The 17,494-nt window shown below is 65.9% G+C and overlaps 1 protein-coding gene across 1 annotated transcript in view; it reads right to left on the reverse strand.

Annotated features, from left to right (window-relative positions):
* The window catches only part of ZFPM1 (zinc finger protein, FOG family member 1), a 62,815-nt gene that overhangs the window by 1,855 nt on the left and 43,466 nt on the right, over window positions 1-17,494 (reverse strand). The window contains 6 exon segments of the mRNA XM_021093668.1: window positions 190-336; window positions 421-516; window positions 760-993; window positions 4,298-4,507; window positions 5,856-5,958; window positions 13,632-13,765. Of these exon segments, the coding sequence (XP_020949327.1) occupies window positions 190-336; window positions 421-516; window positions 760-993; window positions 4,298-4,507; window positions 5,856-5,958; window positions 13,632-13,765 (924 nt within the window).

A 17,494-nucleotide genomic window follows, 5' to 3' on the forward strand; every position in this document is an offset into this window, starting at 1 on the left:
CCGGGGGCCATACTTCAGCGCTGGAACAGATCTGCTTGGGCCAGATCTGAAGTGGCGGGGGGGTGGCACGGGAAGGGGGAGTTGGGGTGGGTAGAGGTGGTGGAGGGCCGAGGTGGAAACTGACACCCCCCCTACTCACGGACAAGCCTGCCTCCCCATTCCCATCCTCAGGGGGCCCCGAGGGCTCACCTGGGGGGAGCTTGGCAGCGGGGTGGCCGGCCCCTGGCGAGTAGATCTCAGCCTTGGAGCCCGGCTGGCAGACCATGTGATTGGTCACCAGGTGGCTGTAGAGGATGTCCCTTGTGGTAGAGATGAAGCCGCAGCTGTGGCAGACACCTGCAGGGACGTGATGGTGTCAGGGCCCTGGGTGGGGGCGGGCCCCACAGACGCCCCGCCCACCCCTGTCCTGGCACCACCTACCGGTCAGTGTGTCCGTGTGCACCTTCAGGTGCCGCTCACAGTTGGCCTTGGTGGTGAAGGCGGACAGGCAGATGAGACACACGAAGGGGCGCTCGCCTGGAACAGAGGGTCCAGTGAGGGGAGGCCCAGGACCGCAGTGCAGGGCGAGTGCCGAGGGTCCCCTTGGCTCCCAGGATCTCAGCAGGGGCCCAGCCCAGAGCTGAACATCCAGGTGGGTGCAGGCAGGGTGCGTGCCCTGGAGCGTGGTGGGAGGGCCACGTGGGCACATCCGGGGCTGGGGTGCAGCCCCGGGGCGGGCGCGGTGCGTGCGCGTGGCCTGGGTCGGGGCGTGGGCCTCACCGCTGTGGCTGCGCATGTGGATCTCCAGGGAGCTGGCACTGGGGCAGCTTTTGCGGCACTGGGGGAAGGGGCACACGCGCTCGTTGGGGTAGGTCTCCTTGGGCTTCTCGTCGGGGGTGGCCGTGGCTGGGGAGGCAGCACCCTGGCGGCTGGCGCAGTAGTAGAGGAGGTGGGCTTGCAGGTTCCGCTCGCTGCGGTACCAGATCCCGCAGTCCTTGCAGGGGAAGACGTCTTCTGTGGGGGCAAGAAGTGGGTACTGCCTGAGGGCCGCCCACAGCCTGGGTGTGGTCTGGGCCCTGGCTGCCCGCAGCATCCTCTGGGGGAGGCGAGGCTTGCGACCGTCTCACGTGTCCCTTCACAAGCCCATGTTCCCTCTCTATGGTTCTCCAGGATGCACGGGGGACATGCGGATGGGGGGCTGAGCAGCCCCCGTGCTGCCTTCCGACGGCACGCCCGAGATGCCGTGGCCTCCTGGGGCGCCCACAGGAGGAGCATGGGCACTAGTGGATGTCCGAGGGAGTGAGGCTGGCGTCTGGGACGTGTTCGTGTGATGTGGTGGTGGTGGTGAGCGTGTGCACGTGACCAGGGGCTGGCGACAGGACGTGAGGGGTGGCGTGGAGCTGGGTGCCTGTGGAGGGGGAAGCAGGAGGCGAGCGTGGCCCTGGGCAGGCGGAGGAGGGAGGCCAGGAGCCGCCGAGGACCACGAGCCTCCCTGTGTCCTGGTCGGAGCGCCCCAGCCCTCCTGTTCCCAGCGGGATGTTGAGGAACGTTCTGCTGCCTCTGCCTGTGCCCATGGCCACCAGCCACCCCTTGGGTGAGCCTGGGCCGGGAGGCGGGGGGCTTGTTCTGTCTTGACCTTGATGTGGAATCAGGGGACCTGGGGCCCCTTACTAGGCTTTTCTTTTCTTTCTTGTCTTTTTAGGGCCGCACCCATAGCACATGGAAGTTCCTAGGCTAGGGGTCAAATCGGAGCTGTAGCCGCTGGCCTACACCACAGCCACAATGCCACAGCCACCCTGTGTCTGTGACCTACACCGCAGCTCCCGGCAATGCCGGATCCTTAACCCACTGAGCGAGGCCAGGGATCGAACCTGCTTCCTCATGGATGCTAGTCAGGTTCGTTTGCTGCTGGGCTGATGGGAACTCCAGGTTTTTCTTTTCAGGGCTGCACCCATGGCATTACTGGGCTTTTAACTTCCGAAGTTAGGACGTGTCTCTCACCCCCGTGGCCAGCCGTTACTCAGGAGGTGGGCTTCCTCCACCCGGGGGGGTTGCCAGCTTTCTCCTTTTGCCTCCTTTACGGCATTTAATAGCCGCTGTCGGGTGAGGTGGCCAGGCCTCGTGGTCCTGTACCCGGGGTTTTCCGGCTCAGATCTCCTTGCTGGGTTCTTGCCCGTTTTGGGGGGCCTCGAGGAGCTCTGCTCTCACAGCTGAGGCCTTGAGATCTGAGGGGCCAGCACTGGGCCCTGAGCTGCTGGCTGTGGCACGGGGCGGGGCGGGGAGCCCGGGAGGTGCACCTGAGCCCCAGCTGCAGCCCGAGGACGGTAATGGTCCCAGCCAGCGGGCTGCCACGGGCCGAGTCCCGCGCGGATGCAGCCCGGGGACCTGCACAGGTGTCAGGCTGCCATCGGCTTTACTCCTTTCACAGGTGAGAAAACTGAGGTCCAGCGAGGTGGAGCCTCAAGAATTAAACTGGTCTGATGGACTCTGGAGTGTGGGGTCCTCAGGCCCTTCTAGACCAGCTGGAGAGGCCCACGTCGGGTGGGGTGGGGTGGGTTGGAGGAAACCAGACAGCTACTACCCCCAGTGGCCTCGTGGGCGAAGCGCTCGTGGGATGTGGCTGTTGACATCTCGGAGCTGAGGACAGGCCGCACAGGGGGCTGGCCGGACAGAGGCCACCCTCCAGCCCCTGGGCTCTCTGCAGCCCCCCCACCGACAGGCGGTCAGCCCCCTTGGGCATCAGACACCCTTTGCTGCCCTGGGGAGGGGCCGTCTGCTCTCCTTTCCTGACAGCTTGACATGCACATGAGACCCCCGTGTGCTCACTGCTGCTGTCCCCGCAGCCCTGCAGGACCCTGCTCTCCCTGGGGCAGTGGCCCTGCGTGTCCCACCCAGTCCCTCCAGGCAGGCTCTGGGCGTGGACCTCAGGCCCGCGCTCGTTCCCACCCCCTCGCTTGGCTGCAGCTCTTTGGGTCACGGTGACCTCTGTGCTGCCTGTCCAGCAGTCCCTTCTCTGCTGCCTGTGGTCTCAATGCAGCAGGGACACGGTGCAGCCCCTCCACCCTGGCTCTCCCAGGGCCTCGTCTTGCCCGGAGCTCTGCCGGCTCTGACCGCACCCTGAGCCCCAGCCTGTGTCCCTGTCACCACTTAGCGCCCGCCAGGATGGTCGGCTAGGACGCTCCTTCCTGGCCCCTGCCAGGCATCGGGCAGACCGGCATCCCGCCGACCGTCGTGCTGAAGCCGGGGCCTCGCTGCTGCCTCCTCAGCCCGCAGGCCCTGTTGGCTCTGGACCCACCACCTGCTTCCAGCTGCCACCACGAATCACTTGTTCAAAACGAGTCACTTTCCTCCCAACTTCGCAGCCCCACAGTGGTCACCTGGCAGCTACGTGACTTTAAAACGAATCGGATCACACCCTTTGCTGCCTGAAAGCCCCTGGTGGGCCCCGCTCAGAACTGCTCCAGCCTTGGGGATGCCCTCGCCCAGCCCCACGGGTCCTCTCACTGCTCCCCCTGGTGTGTGGGTCTCAGGGCCGCCTCGACTGGTTTTCTAGAGCCCCTGGCTGAAGGGGTCCCCAGCCACCCCGAGGCCACCTGCTGCCCACTCGGGCCACCCCCGACTGTCAAGTGGTGGTGCCCTCAGGCCAGGCAGGTGCCCCCACCTGGGTGACTCTGGTCCCCAGCTGCTGGGCTCAGTGTGGTCAGTTAGTGAGTATTTAAGGAACGAGGGACTCCTGTCTGATTCTTTGAACCTCTGTGGTTATGGTGAGAAGCGAGAGACAAACGCCGCCTGTCACTGCCGCTGCTCTCAGCAGCAACTTCACCCAGGGACCCTTGGCCGTGTCCTTCACAGCTGGCAAGTAGGGGTCGCCAGTGTCCCTGGGCAAGGGCTAGGCTGCTGAGGGACCCCTGACAGGGCGTGTGTCAGAGACCAGTGGGGGAACCACTCTGCTGCAGGCGGGGGACATCCGTGGCCCGCCCGCTGGGGCACGGGGATGTCGGCTGCCTGCCTGCTGGGGGCACGGGGACAAAGGCTGCCCGCCCGCTGGGAGCACGGGGACATCAGCTGCCTGCCTACTGGGCCTGGCCCAGTGCATGGCTGGGCCTTGGGGACCTGCCTCCCTGCATCCTGCTTGGGGCTGCCGTCCATGTCCCGGGGCCCGCGTGGCCGCCTTGCCCGTGGGTTACATCCTAGAGCCCTGCTCTATTCAGGACCCAGCGACAGATCTTGCAGATCTCGAGCTGGGTGCCACCCGCGGCCCTGCACCCGGGCCCTGCGCCCCGCCGAGAGCCTGCGGGGAGCGGAGGCCGCTACTCACTGTTGACGACGGCTGTGGCCAGGATGGAGGCCATGCCGGCCTGCTGCGGGAGGAGCTGGATGTCGGCGTGGGCAGGGGCTGGGCTCTCGGGCTCCACTGGCTCCTTCTTCACAGGGTGAGTTGGGGCGGCTCGGGGCTCGGCTGCCAGGAGCACACTCAGCCGTCCACCCGCTGGCACCGGCCTGATGAGCCTGCACCACAGGGCTTCATCTGTGGGGCAAGGGCATTTGTGACGGGACAGCCAGCAGCACAGGGCCACCATGGCCGCTCCTCTGCAGAGACCCCACCCAGTCCTCCTGGGCGCCTCCGTGCTGCCCCAGCCTAGAGATGGGGCTCATTTTGAAGCTGGGCGTGGGGGACGGGCCAGGGAGCAGCCACACTGCAGTCCACAGCTGTGGCCACTGGCTTCCAGGGTGTGCCCTGCTCCCTTGGGTGACTGTGGCCCCGGGGTCGGTCTGCTCCTTGGGATTCCCTGCCCTGTGCCCAGGGCTCAGAAGGCTCTTTTCCAGGAGAGGGGAGCAGACAGGGCGGGAAGGTGGTCACTCCCCAGGCCCCAAGGGCCTCCTAGCTCTGGGCAGCTCTGCCCGTGTGGCTGTTCCCATGGAAGCCTGCAGGGGGCAGCCTCGGCCAACAGGACCCGGGCTGAGCCGCCTGCATGTCTGCATGTCCCGCACAGAGGCCGCCAGGAAACCTAGCTGAGGTGCAGGCCCCACCTGGACCAGGCCACCTCAGTAGCATCAGCCACTACAGGGACCCTGTCCTCCCTGGGCAGGCCAGACAGCTGGCCGAGGGTGCCCAGGAGGCAGTGGCGAGGGGAACGTCAGAAGAGTCTACCCAAGTGGACTCCCTCTTGGGAAGGGGGTGGGTTTCCCAGGGCCCTCCCAGGTGGCTGTGGGGAGGGCGGCCCTTGGTGGCTATAGGGGTTGTCGTGCTCCTGTCCCCTCATCCTCCCTGAGGACCTGAGCCTCGTCTGTAGTGGGGTCCCCTTCCCGGCGCCCTGATCTCACACTGGGACGGTGCTGCTCCCTCTGGAGTAAAACCACTGGGGCAGGCAGGACCGTGGCCACGGGGACCCGGCCACCCCTCCACCCACGTCTGCGTGGCCGGAGCGGTGATCGGAGGTGGGGGGTGAGGACCCTAGTCTGCTCCCCCTGCCCCCTCCCTGGCCGCTCCTGGAAGGTCGGAGGGTGCCAGGATGCAGCTCTGGACGCTGCCTCATGACAGGAGGCCCCAGGAAGGCGAGGGGAGCTGCCCAGACCCCAGCGCTGGGCCTAAACACGGCCCTCCTGACCACTCCCTGGAGACAGCCAGGCCGCATAGGGCCCTGGCTTCCTCTGCTGCCCCGCAGTCTCCCGCAGGCCCCGAGGGCGGTCCTGGCCTGGCCCCTCCCCCACCCCCAGGGCAGAGCCCCGTCCAGCCCCAGGCTGGCATTAACGGGAGCAGTGGGGTGTGGTGGCCAGCCCCTCAGCCCGGCCCAGGCAGGTTCCCGTTCAGGGCCAGCCCGGGGCGCGCAGCCACCCCCACCTTCAGAAGGCCGCAGGGAAGCAGCGGTACTGACCCTTCCTGTGGATCTCCGCGTTGGCTTCAGCCTCGGTCAGGGCCCGGGGCAGCGTCCTCAGCCAGCAGGCCTCATCCTCCAGCAGCAGCGTTGGGGCCGGGCTCTGGGGGCAGGAAGAGGTCAGTGAGGAGTCAGTCCTGCTTTGGACACAGCAGGGAGCAAGGATGACGGGGTGGGGGCGCTGTCCAGGCTGCGGCCTCTCCCCAGGGGTGACAGAGACACAGCAGGGGCTGGCACCTTCCATGGGTCATGAGCTGGGTTCTCATGGAGGCCGAAGCCCAGAGACCCAGCAACTTGCCCAGCGTTGCTGCAGGGCCCGGCAGCGCCCAGCAGGCCTGCCTGTGTCCAGTCCGTCCAGAGCCGGAAGATGGTGGACACTGAAGGGACACCTGCCCAATAGCCCCTGAGGTCCCCTGGCAGCAAGACGTCCCCACGCTGATGCTGGCTTGGCCCCCGCCCTCTGCCCCGCGGGTGGCCTGCAGAGCAGGTGGTGCCCTTGTCCCGTCTCCCAGGCGTGGGGTCGGAGGAGGGCACTGCCCCCCGCAGCACTGCCCTCGCTCTCCCTGGCCGTCCAGCTGACGAGCTGGGCCTGTCACGCCCGGGAAGACAGCTCGCTAGGCTCAGTCCTCCCCTGGGGCTGTTGGCGGCCCGCGACGCGGCAGCCTGATTTCCGGCCCCTGGCCCTCACCCGGCAGCAGAGGAAGCACACGTGGCCTGCTGCGGCCTGGGGCTGGGAGGAGCCGGCCTGGTCACATCGCGGCACAGACCAGGCGGTGGGGGTGGCTGCTGCCCACCGCTGAATGGGTTCTGGAGGTCCCCTCTGCCCGGAGGTCCCCAAGCTCTGCCACCGGGCGCCGAGTGCGCAGGCCCGGCATGGTCACATCTGAGTCTTTTCTTTGTTTTATGCAAAGAAATGCCTTTCACTCAAATCTCTGTGCATCAAGACCTCTAAAGAACCACTGTCACTTGCTGTCCCCTGGCCGGGGGCAGCTGGTCAGGATGCTCCTGCGGTGGGGGGCTGGGGTGAGCGACACACGGGGTCCTCCATCGGGTTCTGGGCACCCTCCCCGCTCAGTCCAAGCCCACGGCCTTGCCAGGCTCGCCCGCGGGGACCCCATGGGGCCCTGTCCAGGCTCCGCCTTCCTGTGACCGTGGGCGGGGTGCCACCCTCAACCTGCAGTGGCTTCCCTGCTCTGCATCTGGTCCCCAGCCCGTGGTGGACACAGCAGACCAGCTGCACGGCTCAGCCATGGAACGATCGAGTGGGGGACAACCAGCCGAGGGCTGGGGGAGCAGAGCCCATGGCGCCAGCCCCCGGCCTGCCTGCCCAGGCCTCAGCGCCTCTGCAGAGGGCTGTGTCCCCTCGACTGTCCTGTGCTGCCACCTGCTCTCCGGTGGGTCCTGTCCCTGGGACTCGGTTTTTTCCCTGGAGCACTGAGGAGTAGCCACGTGTGTGAGGCCCTCCCTTGGGACGGCGGCTGCCTGGCACATGAGAAGCACAGAACAAGAAGGAGCCCTGTGCTCCTGCTCCTCGGGGCCCCTGGGAGTCCAGTGGGGCACCAGGCCAGTGGCCGGCAGATGTCAACGTGGGGTGAGACTCCACCTAGGAGACTGCTGGGGGCAGATGGCACCTGCCTGGCCTCTCTGAGGGCTGCACAGCTGTGGGTCCCCGCTGGCTGGGGCCACAGCTGGGGCCAGGCCGGGGGCCAAGGTGGAACCCGCGGGGCCGGCACAGCAGTGAGTGACCAGCGCTCTCGTCTCCCCGGCTGCCCCAGCCGACCGACCTGGGCCAGCAGCTCGCGGAGAGGCGGCGGCCGGGGCCTCCCCAGTCTCTAATGAATATTAATGAGCGGAGGAGGGAGAAAAAATTAATCTGCCTGATCCTCGGATGGGTGCCGCGGTAACGATATGAAATCTAATTATTCGTCCCAATATTTCTAAACCCTCAAACAGAGACTGACAGCCTCCCGGTCGGTTTAATGCTTATCACTCCCGGGAGCGGCGTGTTGGCGGCGTGATAAAAGCGCCCGCGCACAGCTCTGCTGACGCTGCAGAAACCCCTAATTTTCCACGAACGTCCGAGTGGAGGGAGGTGGCAGCGCCACGTTCCTGGTGGCTCTGTGCCTCCCCCGGGGTGGCCCACTGCCTGGTGGCTGCCCTGGCTGGCCCGACAGGGAGGGGCCATGGGGACCTGGAGTGGGCTGGCACCCTGTGCCTGCACCCGACTCCCCAAGAGAGGAACGGCCAGGAGGTGGAGGCCTCACGACCCTCGGCCCCTCAACACTCCGGGGGGGCCTGGCCCCTCAACTAAATGGGGGAGTCTGAAGGCCGCCCACGGCTGCAGCGGCGGGGTGGGGGTGGGGGGTTCGGCCCTGCAGGCCAGCCCTGAGCCGTGATGCGCCCTGCCCCGGGCAGCCAGATCCCGTGCGCTGGGGCTGCAGCCCAGCCTGGGGCCGAGGAGACTTCAGTCTCCGCTCCCCCGTGGAGGGACGGGCACGACACAGGGCTGCCCGGTTATTTATCCCCCGCCTCCCCCAGTTCTGAGCAGTCGTGGAACAGAAACCCTTTTCTCTGCTGTTGACAGTGCTGGGCCGAGGCGGCCCCCTTCCCGGCCCTGCCCGTGGCACTGGGGTATGCGCCCGGCCCTTCCGCCAAAACCATCAGAGGCATGTGTGCCGCCTGCCCGCCACAGGCGCCCCCGGGCTCACCGCTGGGTCTGGGGTCAGCCAAGAAGCCTGGCCGCCCACCGCCTGCAGCCCTTGGGGTCGCCAGTCCCTACCCCGACTGCAGCCCGGGACAGCAGGCAGCGCTTGAAGCTCTCTGGGTGCATCTGAGAACCCTGCTTGTTCCTCCAACAAAGAGGTCAGTGTCTGGACTCCGTGCCTGCCGATAACCATCAGAAACCCTATCTCCGCTGTATCCGCTGTGACGACCGTATCGGAGGCTGGTCCCAAACCTCGCTGTGCATCACGTAAAGCCGCGGGGGCCCCGGGGTGGGCTCCGACCGGGCCCCCACTTGTCTCAGTGTGTCAGCCCATCCTGAGAAGCCCCCCGTGTCCCACTCAGAGGCAACAGCGCTTCCATCCTCAGCGGCTCCATCCCCCCCGCATCCCCGGGAAGAACCATTTCCCAGGCGAGGAGACAGAGGCGGCGACACCCAAGGCCATGGGCAGGGGCCGCGTACAGGCGGGAGGAGAACCCAGGTCTGCGTGACCTCCAGGGCCTCACTGCGGCCTTTCTCTTCATCACTCGTTCATTCACTCAGCCGCTGCGGGCAGGGGCGGGGCACCCTCAACAGGGCATGGGCAGAACTGCGGACATCGAGGGGTCAGGCAGCTGGTGAAGGACGTGTGGCCTCTTTCTTTGGGTGGCCCTTGGGCTCAGGCTCAGAGCCATCAAGGGGGGGCCTCCTCCAGCCCTTAGCTGGGCTCCCTCCAGAGTGGAGGGAGGGGCCCGAGGCCAGCCGAGCCCTCGTCCTGGGTCTGGGCCCTGCTGGGGAAGGACGGCCCTGGGCCCAAGGATGGCTGGTCTGGGCCAGGCGCACCCCTGACATGTGGGGGGGGATGGGGGGGCACCGCCTCAGGGCCTTGCCTGTGGGGCCACGGGACCCTGTGGGCTGCGAGGTCCACTGGGGCAGGGGCAGGACTGGGAGAGGCCCCGGGGCATGGAGGGGCCCACAGGGCTGGTGAGTAAGGGGCAGGGAGCGAGCGGGACCAGCCTGCACCCAGGCCTGGGTGGGCAGCGACCGCCCCTGGTGAGGGTGCGTCCGAATGTGCTGGGCCACTGACTCCCACACGCCGGGTTGGAACATGAGGCTGGATGGCTGTGGGCGCAGCAGGCCCCCGGCACTGGGAATGTGGGAAGCGGACGCCCGCCAAGGGGCGCTCAGCCGGTTCATCAGCCAAGAGACGCAGGGAAAAGCCATCATGCGGCCGGGGCCGGGCGGCTTCCCTTGGGAATGTTCCCTGTCACAACCGGGGGCAGCAGGGCCTCCCCAGGAGGGGCCTGGCCGTCCTGTTGCAGCCCTACTCCCTCTGGGCTCGCCTGGCTGTGAGGCCTGGCTCTGCCAGGCAATGACCACTCATGCCAGCCTCTGGGGCATCCCACTTGGATGGCTGCTCAGGGCCCGTGATGCCGCACGGGCCCAGCCCCATCTACACCCAGGTGAGGGCCGAGGAGCCCAGCAAAGGCCGCTTGACCCCCAGCCCTGGGCGAGGACGCATCTGAGGCCACATGGCAGGGCTGGGTCTGGATGGCCCCACGTCAGCCTTTTGGGCGGGGGCATCTGCTGCCCTGCTTGCCAGCCAGGGGTTCCCTCTCAGCTCTGATGTCGGGGGCCTCATGGCCAAGGTGGGGGACCCATAGGGGGGCAACTGGACAGATGGACAGGCCAAGTCGGAACAGGTTCACTGCTTCAGTCACTCGCTCATTTGCTCATCCACCCACCACCCACCCACCATCCACCACCCACCCACCATCCACTACCCACCCGTCCGTCTGCCACCCAACCACCTGTCTGCCACCCACCCGTCCATCCGCCACCCACCCGTCCATCCGCCACCCACCCATCCATCTGCCACCCACCCGTCCGTCCGCCACCCACCTGTCCTACACCTCCTACCTATACAGCCACCAGGTCCATCCATCCACCTGTCCACTCACCTGTCCATCCACCGTCTACCCATCCACCCGCCACGTTTCTCGTGCATCCGAGGATGAGTTTCAGAGCTGGCTGGGCCTCTAGGCCCCGGGGTTTCTAGCAGTGAGGCCACAGCTGGATCTGGGAGGGACCCGCTCAAGGTCCCACAGCAAGCCGGGGCCAGAACCGCCTCTCAACCCTCGCCAGGCCTGCGTGCTGTGTCCTTCCTGGGGCTCCCACCCCCGACGTCCGGTGTGTGTGCAGGGACTGTGGGGGCAGCCAGCCGGCCCCCTCCTGCCTGCAAGTGGCCCGGGCCTGGGGAGGTCGTGGGTTGGGGTCGCCGCACGCATGTCCACCCCTCTCCCGACAGCCAAGACAAACTGCCTGGCGGGAAGACAGGGCGATCTGGGGTGGGAGGGGTGGGGGGGCGGCGGGGGGGGACCGAGGCCCATCAGCTGCGCCTGATAAGGGGCCGCTGAAACGTTAGTGAAAATATTTAGACAATAAATGGAGTATCGGAAGGCGCGCGTATCTTTAAGAAATCAATCATCTCGTACGTGTGTCTGGACACTCGGCGCCAAGGCGGAGATAGCGCCTGCTGGGGAGATAAGGGTTAATCAAGGATTTAATTCTGCAGGAGATAAAGCCGCAGGGAAGAGCGGGGCGGCTGCTTCCTCCCGGCTCCTCCGCTCGAGCCTCAAAGGCGAGGCTCTGGCGCGAGCTCCCTGGGCCATTATCTCTCGGCCTGGAGAGAGCTTCCAACCTCGAGCCAAGTCTCCCCGGGCTGACCTGCGGCCCAGGCCTGAGAGGGCAGAGGCCTGGAGCGGAGGCTGCAGGCAGGAGGGGCCCGGCGTCCCCAGCCCCCAGCCCTGTCCTGCAGGGGTCTCTAGGGGTGGGCAGACACGGGTTCCACGCCTCCCTCTGCTCCTTGATCCTGGCGACTTTGGCAAGTCACTTCCCACGTGGAGCCTCTGGGAAATGGGGACGTGGTGCCTGCTCACGGGCGTGGAAGCACGAGGACCGGGTGTAAGGATGGATGCAGAGCTGTGCGCGTGGAAGAGTGTGGAACACACACCTATCCATCCTGGAAGGTGCTGGCTGTGCCCAAGGAGGGAGCAGAGGTCAGAGTGCCGGTCCTGCTCCCAACACAGTGAGGTCCCCAGGCCTCGGCCACCCCGCCTTTGTCCCGACACTGCTCATGGCTCTGCTCGACTCGGTAATCTGGAGGTGAGAGCGACGGAGCTCACATTAACGCTCCCACGACAGCCTACCCTCGGAAGAACCAACTACTACTTGCATACCTCCAGCGATGGGGAACTCACTGCCTACCAAGAACTACTGCTCTGAACACCACCGCCTGCGTCCCACAGTGAAGCTGAAATCTGGCTTCTTCTATGGAGCTGAGATCCCCCTGGACCTTCCAGTGCATCCTCCCGGTTTGGGGCCACAGGACAAGCAGGTCACCCTCCCACAGGGCTGCTGGCTTTGCCACCTGCTCAGCCATGCCCTGTGGTTAGCAGGATGCGTGCATCATCGCGGTGAACCAGCCCGGCTGCCCCCCCTCACCGAGAAGCTGTGCTCTGCCCATCCTCCCCTCTGCGGGAGGCTCAGGCCTCCAGGACCCCCGAAGTTCCAAAGGCTGGGGAGACAGACGCTCAGAGGCGGGGCCTGCCTGGGGGCACATGGAAACACGGCTGTCAGGGAGAAAATGCCAGGATCTGGACCCTGTGCCACAGGACAGCCTGGCCTCAAAGGTGGGTGCCCTCAGCCTTGGGCCAGCCTCCCTCCGACCCCCTGAGCGGCCTTGGCAATCACCTGCCATGCTTGCTGGCTGCTCGGCAGCAGTAAGCACCTGGGTGGCACATTCAAAAGCTGGGTGATATCTCCCATCTCCCAAAGCCCAGCCTCAGACCTGAAATTCCGCCTCAGCACAACCCATAGCCCAGGTCTGACTGCACATGGGAGGTTGGGGAGGCGGGTTGTGACTCTCTGTCCATGGCTCCCCACCAGCCCTGTAGACACTTCCAGAGGCTGAGTTCCTAGGGCCCTGGTTTCCTCGGGTGAGACGGAGGCTTTGGCTGCCAGGTTGGAGCTGGTTAGAGCTGCTGGGGCAGCGTTTGGTTTCCAAGTGCTACAGGTGGAGGGTGCGCCAAACAGCACCCCTACTGCCGCTGAAAGCTGATGATCAGAGGCCCACGAGACCCAGTGCTGTGGGGCTCCTGCCAGCAGTGTGTACCCTGGATCCAGCCACACCTGAATGCTACCTTACGAATCAAAAGGGCGCAGGCCATGTCTGCACCTGCATATCTGGGTTGCCTGGGCTTGAGGGGACCAACCTGGGTGCTGCCTGGCCTCCTAGGCGAGTGTCACCACGGTTAGGACATGTTTGCTGAATGTGTCATGCACAGCAATTCCTGCCACACACGTGCCCATTCCAGTGCCCCCACGCTCACTCACTTGCTTCCCACAGCAGTACCCTTTCTGGACTGAAAGGAGGCTTTGTACCCCCTGCAAGAGGATGCCAGGCCGACTCGCCACAACAGAGGAAACTCAGAAGTAGCCCAGAGACAAACGACAGCCAGTGGTGCTGGCACCTGGGAGAGGCCACACTGCCCGGTGGGGCTGCCCGGTTAGAGCGGGAGAACACAGGCCAGAGACTCTCAGGTACCAGCAGCGCCCTCTCCCTGTCGACAGGAGGACCAGGGGCACGGAAACGGAACACCTACCCTTTGTTGGAGCTGCCCCCAAGCACCCAGAAAACCAGCTTGCTCCCCACCAGGGGCAGCCACTGAGGAGGCGGGGGTGGGTGGCGGTTCCTGCCTGCTGCCCTGGCCCACGGCTCCTTTTTGCTTTCACCCCTCGGATGCCCTTCTTCTCTGCCCCACCCACTCCTACTCATTCACTATGGGCCTGCTTAGAGAATGCCTCCTCCAGGCAGCCCTCCTCATGGCACCTCAAGGTCCCGCATGCCCCACATCACCTCCTCCAGGCAGCCCTCCCTGTGCTGCCCTCCTGGTCCCAACACCTCACACCCACATCTCCTGACCCACATGCAACACGGAGTGACACGAACTCCTGGGCTGCGGTCTAAGCTGGACACTGTCCTGGCTGCTGCGGCTGGGGTCGGGGTTTCTTACCAGTTCCACCTGTCCAGGAGATGAGGCTCCGGTCTGGATGCTCCCGCAGAACGGGCCCCAGGACAGGCCCTCGGCGAGGCCCCGCCGGGCCCGCACGCATCTCTGTCCGTCCTGCAGCACCAGCTCCAGCTCATCTGCAGGGAGAGACAGAGGCGTCAGGAGTGCCCGGCAGCTCAGGTCTGGTCCACCCCTCAGGGGGCCTGAGGGCAGAGACGGGCGGGCCCGGGCCAGGTTCTGGGGGCCAGCAGGCCACAGATACAGGACAGCGGGGTCCCTGCAGCTGAGTGTGAGCAGGTGGGCGCCCCGCTTGGGGACAAGGGCTGCTGCGCTGGGACGCTTGGGCCTCGTGCAGCCCAGCATGCACACATGGAGCTGGCCGCCCCTCTGCCTTATGTCGGGGGCACAGGGCCGAGGGTGAGGACGTCGATGAGACCCACCCCGTCCCCTCCACATGGTCCTCCCAGCCCCTCCCACTGGCTTGAGGGCAGTGTCTGCAGACCCTCTGAGCTGGGGTGGGGACTGAGCTAGCTCCCCTCCAGGCATCTTAGCACAGGGCCCAGCGGGCGGGGTCAGGCCCCCAGCCAAGCTTCCCCCCCCCGCCCCCCCCCGGCCCCGAGGCCCTCAGCACAGCCAGACTGTGCCTGGGTGGCCCCGAGAGCCCCCAGGACCCCGTCTGCCCTCTAGAAAGGTCTGGACCCGACTCTTGCTGAGGCCCTTGGCCAGCAGCTACCTGTGCCTGCGGCCTGTCACCCAGCTGAGGGTGTGAGGCTCTCAGGCCGTGGCTGCCAGAGCTCCCGTGGTGTGGCTGCGGGGCTGTCACATTTACACGCACAGGTGCGCCTCTGCTGGGAGCCCCACCAGTCCTTGCGGGGCAGGACCTTGGGGTCGGACAGGTTCAGCCAGGCTTCATCGCAGGACCCATGTGACCTGGTCGGGGGCGCCGAATGGTGGCCCCCCAGACTCATCCACCCAGAACCTGCCATGTGCCTATTTGGGAAAAGGGTCTTTGCAGACGTGATTAAGGTGAGACCATCAGGCTTATCCGACGGGCCCTGGAGCCAGTGACAAACGTCTTTGAAAGAGACACACAAGGAGACACAGCACAGGGCACGCGGGAGGGAGTAGACTTCCGATGCTTGGAGGCCCCAAGGCTGTGTGTGTCTGTCCTGGGACATTCTTGTCAACTGTCCCCTTGAGCCTCAGGCTTGTCCTGAAGGCCTGCCGGTGGCCGTGCCCTGGATGGCTGGGCTGCTGTGGCCTCCAGTGCCACCTGGGCCCCATGGGCGCTGCTGCGGCGGCCCCACTTCCTGGATCCCTGATCGGGCAGGCTGTGGCCTTAATGGGCACGATTATCAGATAACCGCCAGCCTAATGGCACAGATAACGCGCAAATATGCCAGGAGGCCCGGCTAAAACGTTCTAACTGGGTCCTTGTCTTCCCCAGGGCAGATAAGGTGGCAGGGGACCAGGCCGAGGCCAGGAGGCGGCGCCCTTTATCAGCCCCACGGGAAGGAGGGCAGAGGGCAGCTCTGTCGCTCTGCCCACGGGGGCCGTGTCCTCCACCAGTGTGCCCAGGACACCTGGGTCCCGACCAGGGCTCTGCCCGCTGCCACCCCGCCCTAGCCCTGCAGGGGGCCCGCTGGCAGGTGGTTATGGATCCTGCCCGGCCCTTTCCCTCTGTGTCCCCAGGTGGCCGGACAGGAAAGCGGGCCCCACGCAGCTGGCAGTGGGGAGCCAGGATCTGAACCCGACCCAGGTCCTGCGGTCCTGGTCCCCGACCCAGGGGGTGTAAGTGGGGAGAGGAGGAAGAGGCTGCTCAAAGGCGCGCTTGCTGGGCCCTCCTCTGTCCGCCCACACTGCCCGTCTCTCCGTCCACCGGGTCTGCACTCTGCTTCTGAGGCTGAGCTGTGTCCCCCCCGACTCCCTCCCCCTGCTCAGAGCAGGGGGACCAAGGCGGAAACATCTAGAACCCCAACGCCATGGCCCGTCCCTGTCTGACCTGCACGAAGCCACACGGGCTCGGCCCACACTGGGGCCTCTGCAGCGCGGGTGCCACCTGCCCCCCTCCGGACCTGAGTCCCCTGCTGGGGCCACGGGCGAGCCAGGGACAGGGCCACGATCCCTGTTGCCACGGAGCTCCTGTGGGCGCCCAGAGCCTGATCCCGGCCTCTTCCAGCCGGGGCCCATTAGGAGACGGTTCCCCTTTGGGGCTGGCGCCCCTCTCCCCACCGTTCCCCCCCCGCCGCCGTTCCGTGCAGTTTCCCCGAGTGTGCGCTGCCGAGTCCCACCCGGACGAAGGGACACAGCGGGGACGGGGGCGGCAGGCCCAGATCACCCGGTGGGTGGGTGGAGCGCCAGGCCCCAGGCTGCCCCAAGCTCGGTGTACCTGCGGGTCCCGAGGCCCGTCTCTCAGAGCCCTGGCTCTCGCCTGTCCCCAGTCCTCGAGGCCACACAGGAAGGGGCACAGCCAGTGAGCCTCCCACCCCGCCTGTGTGTGTACCCACAGGCAAACCGCCACGGCCCCTAATCGGAGCCCCAGGCTGGCGGCCCGAGTGCCCCGATAACAGCGTGGCTGGAGCTTCGCAGCAGCCGCTCCATTGCCTGGGTATCACGCATCACCAGAGCTCCTGATAAAGGCAGTCGTTCTGCACCACTCAGGGCTTGCTGGAGGGTGGTTGAGGCCTGGGAAAGGCAGAGACCAGGGAGCTGAGGGTTGTGGGCTCGGGATTAGGCACTGGTTACCATCAGGACCTACCTCCTTGTCCAGGAAAGGCTGTCTCAAGGGGCTGTGCATTAGAAAGGGTACCCCACGTGGGTGGATGCAGGGCCATAGCGGGTGCCTGGCTCAGTGAGGGGAGGATGGCTGGACCTTAGCCCCAGCTCACCCAGTGCCCTTGTGCAGTGCACAACCTGTGCAACTGTCCATGGTGGCCCTAGTGATGCTCAAGTTCCATCCACTCAGATAAGCTCCTTCCAGCTCCCTGTTCCTGTCCAACCCCTCACACAGCCAAGCAGGTGTTAAAGCCCAGTTATCACCTACCAAAGACCCTCTCCCAACCAGAAATAAAAATGCCTTCAAAAAATGAGGGGGGGGCACCTACTCCTGGCACACTGGGTACCTGCTGAGAGTTCAGTTCAAGTTCGAGATGGATGAAATTGTGAATGAGCGAGGAAGGGGCTGGGGCAGGAGGCGTGGAGGTTGGGGGTGGAGGCCAGCAGGGAGAATGACAGACAGGAAGATACAGCTATTTTTAAACAGCTTCTGAAAGAGCCGGAGGCTCTAGACAGCAGTGGCCTGGAAATGGTCAGCTCCTGACCGCACCAACAGGAAGCCGGGGGCCCGGGAGAGCTCAAGCCCCGCTGCCAGCCTGGCTGGAGGAGGGACTGGAAGCCAGTCTCGGGGTCACAAAGCCCCACATGGGCACCTGGGGCAGAGACACGGGAGGCATGGCCTCTGCCCTCAGGGGCTTCCGGGAACCATGGGGGCGTCGGCTCCAACGGTGGGCCAGTCGGGGTGGACCTCAGGTGGCGGTGGCCTTCGCCCTGCAGCCTCCTGTGACCCGTGTCTCTGCTTCCTCTTCCCAGCTCCGGAGCGGCTGGGGTGAGAGGGGCACAGAGAGCCTCCAGCCCGGTGAGGCCCAGGCCGCGTCCTGCCCACTCCGCCTCCTACCTCTGTCCCCACAGCAGGACAGCGGGGGCAACGCCACCGCCCTCACACAATTCCTGGCCCTGTTTCCTGGCCCTTAACAAGTGCTGGGCCTAATTCATGGGGACTCCTCCAAGCTCCCCCTTCCCCAATGTACAGAGGGGGAAACAGGTTCAGAGAGGTTAAGCAACTGGCCCAAACCACACAGCCGGTGGGT

Source organism: Sus scrofa, chromosome 6 (genome assembly GCF_000003025.6).
Source record: "Sus scrofa isolate TJ Tabasco breed Duroc chromosome 6, Sscrofa11.1, whole genome shotgun sequence".
NCBI classification, from domain to species: domain Eukaryota; kingdom Metazoa; phylum Chordata; class Mammalia; order Artiodactyla; family Suidae; genus Sus; species Sus scrofa.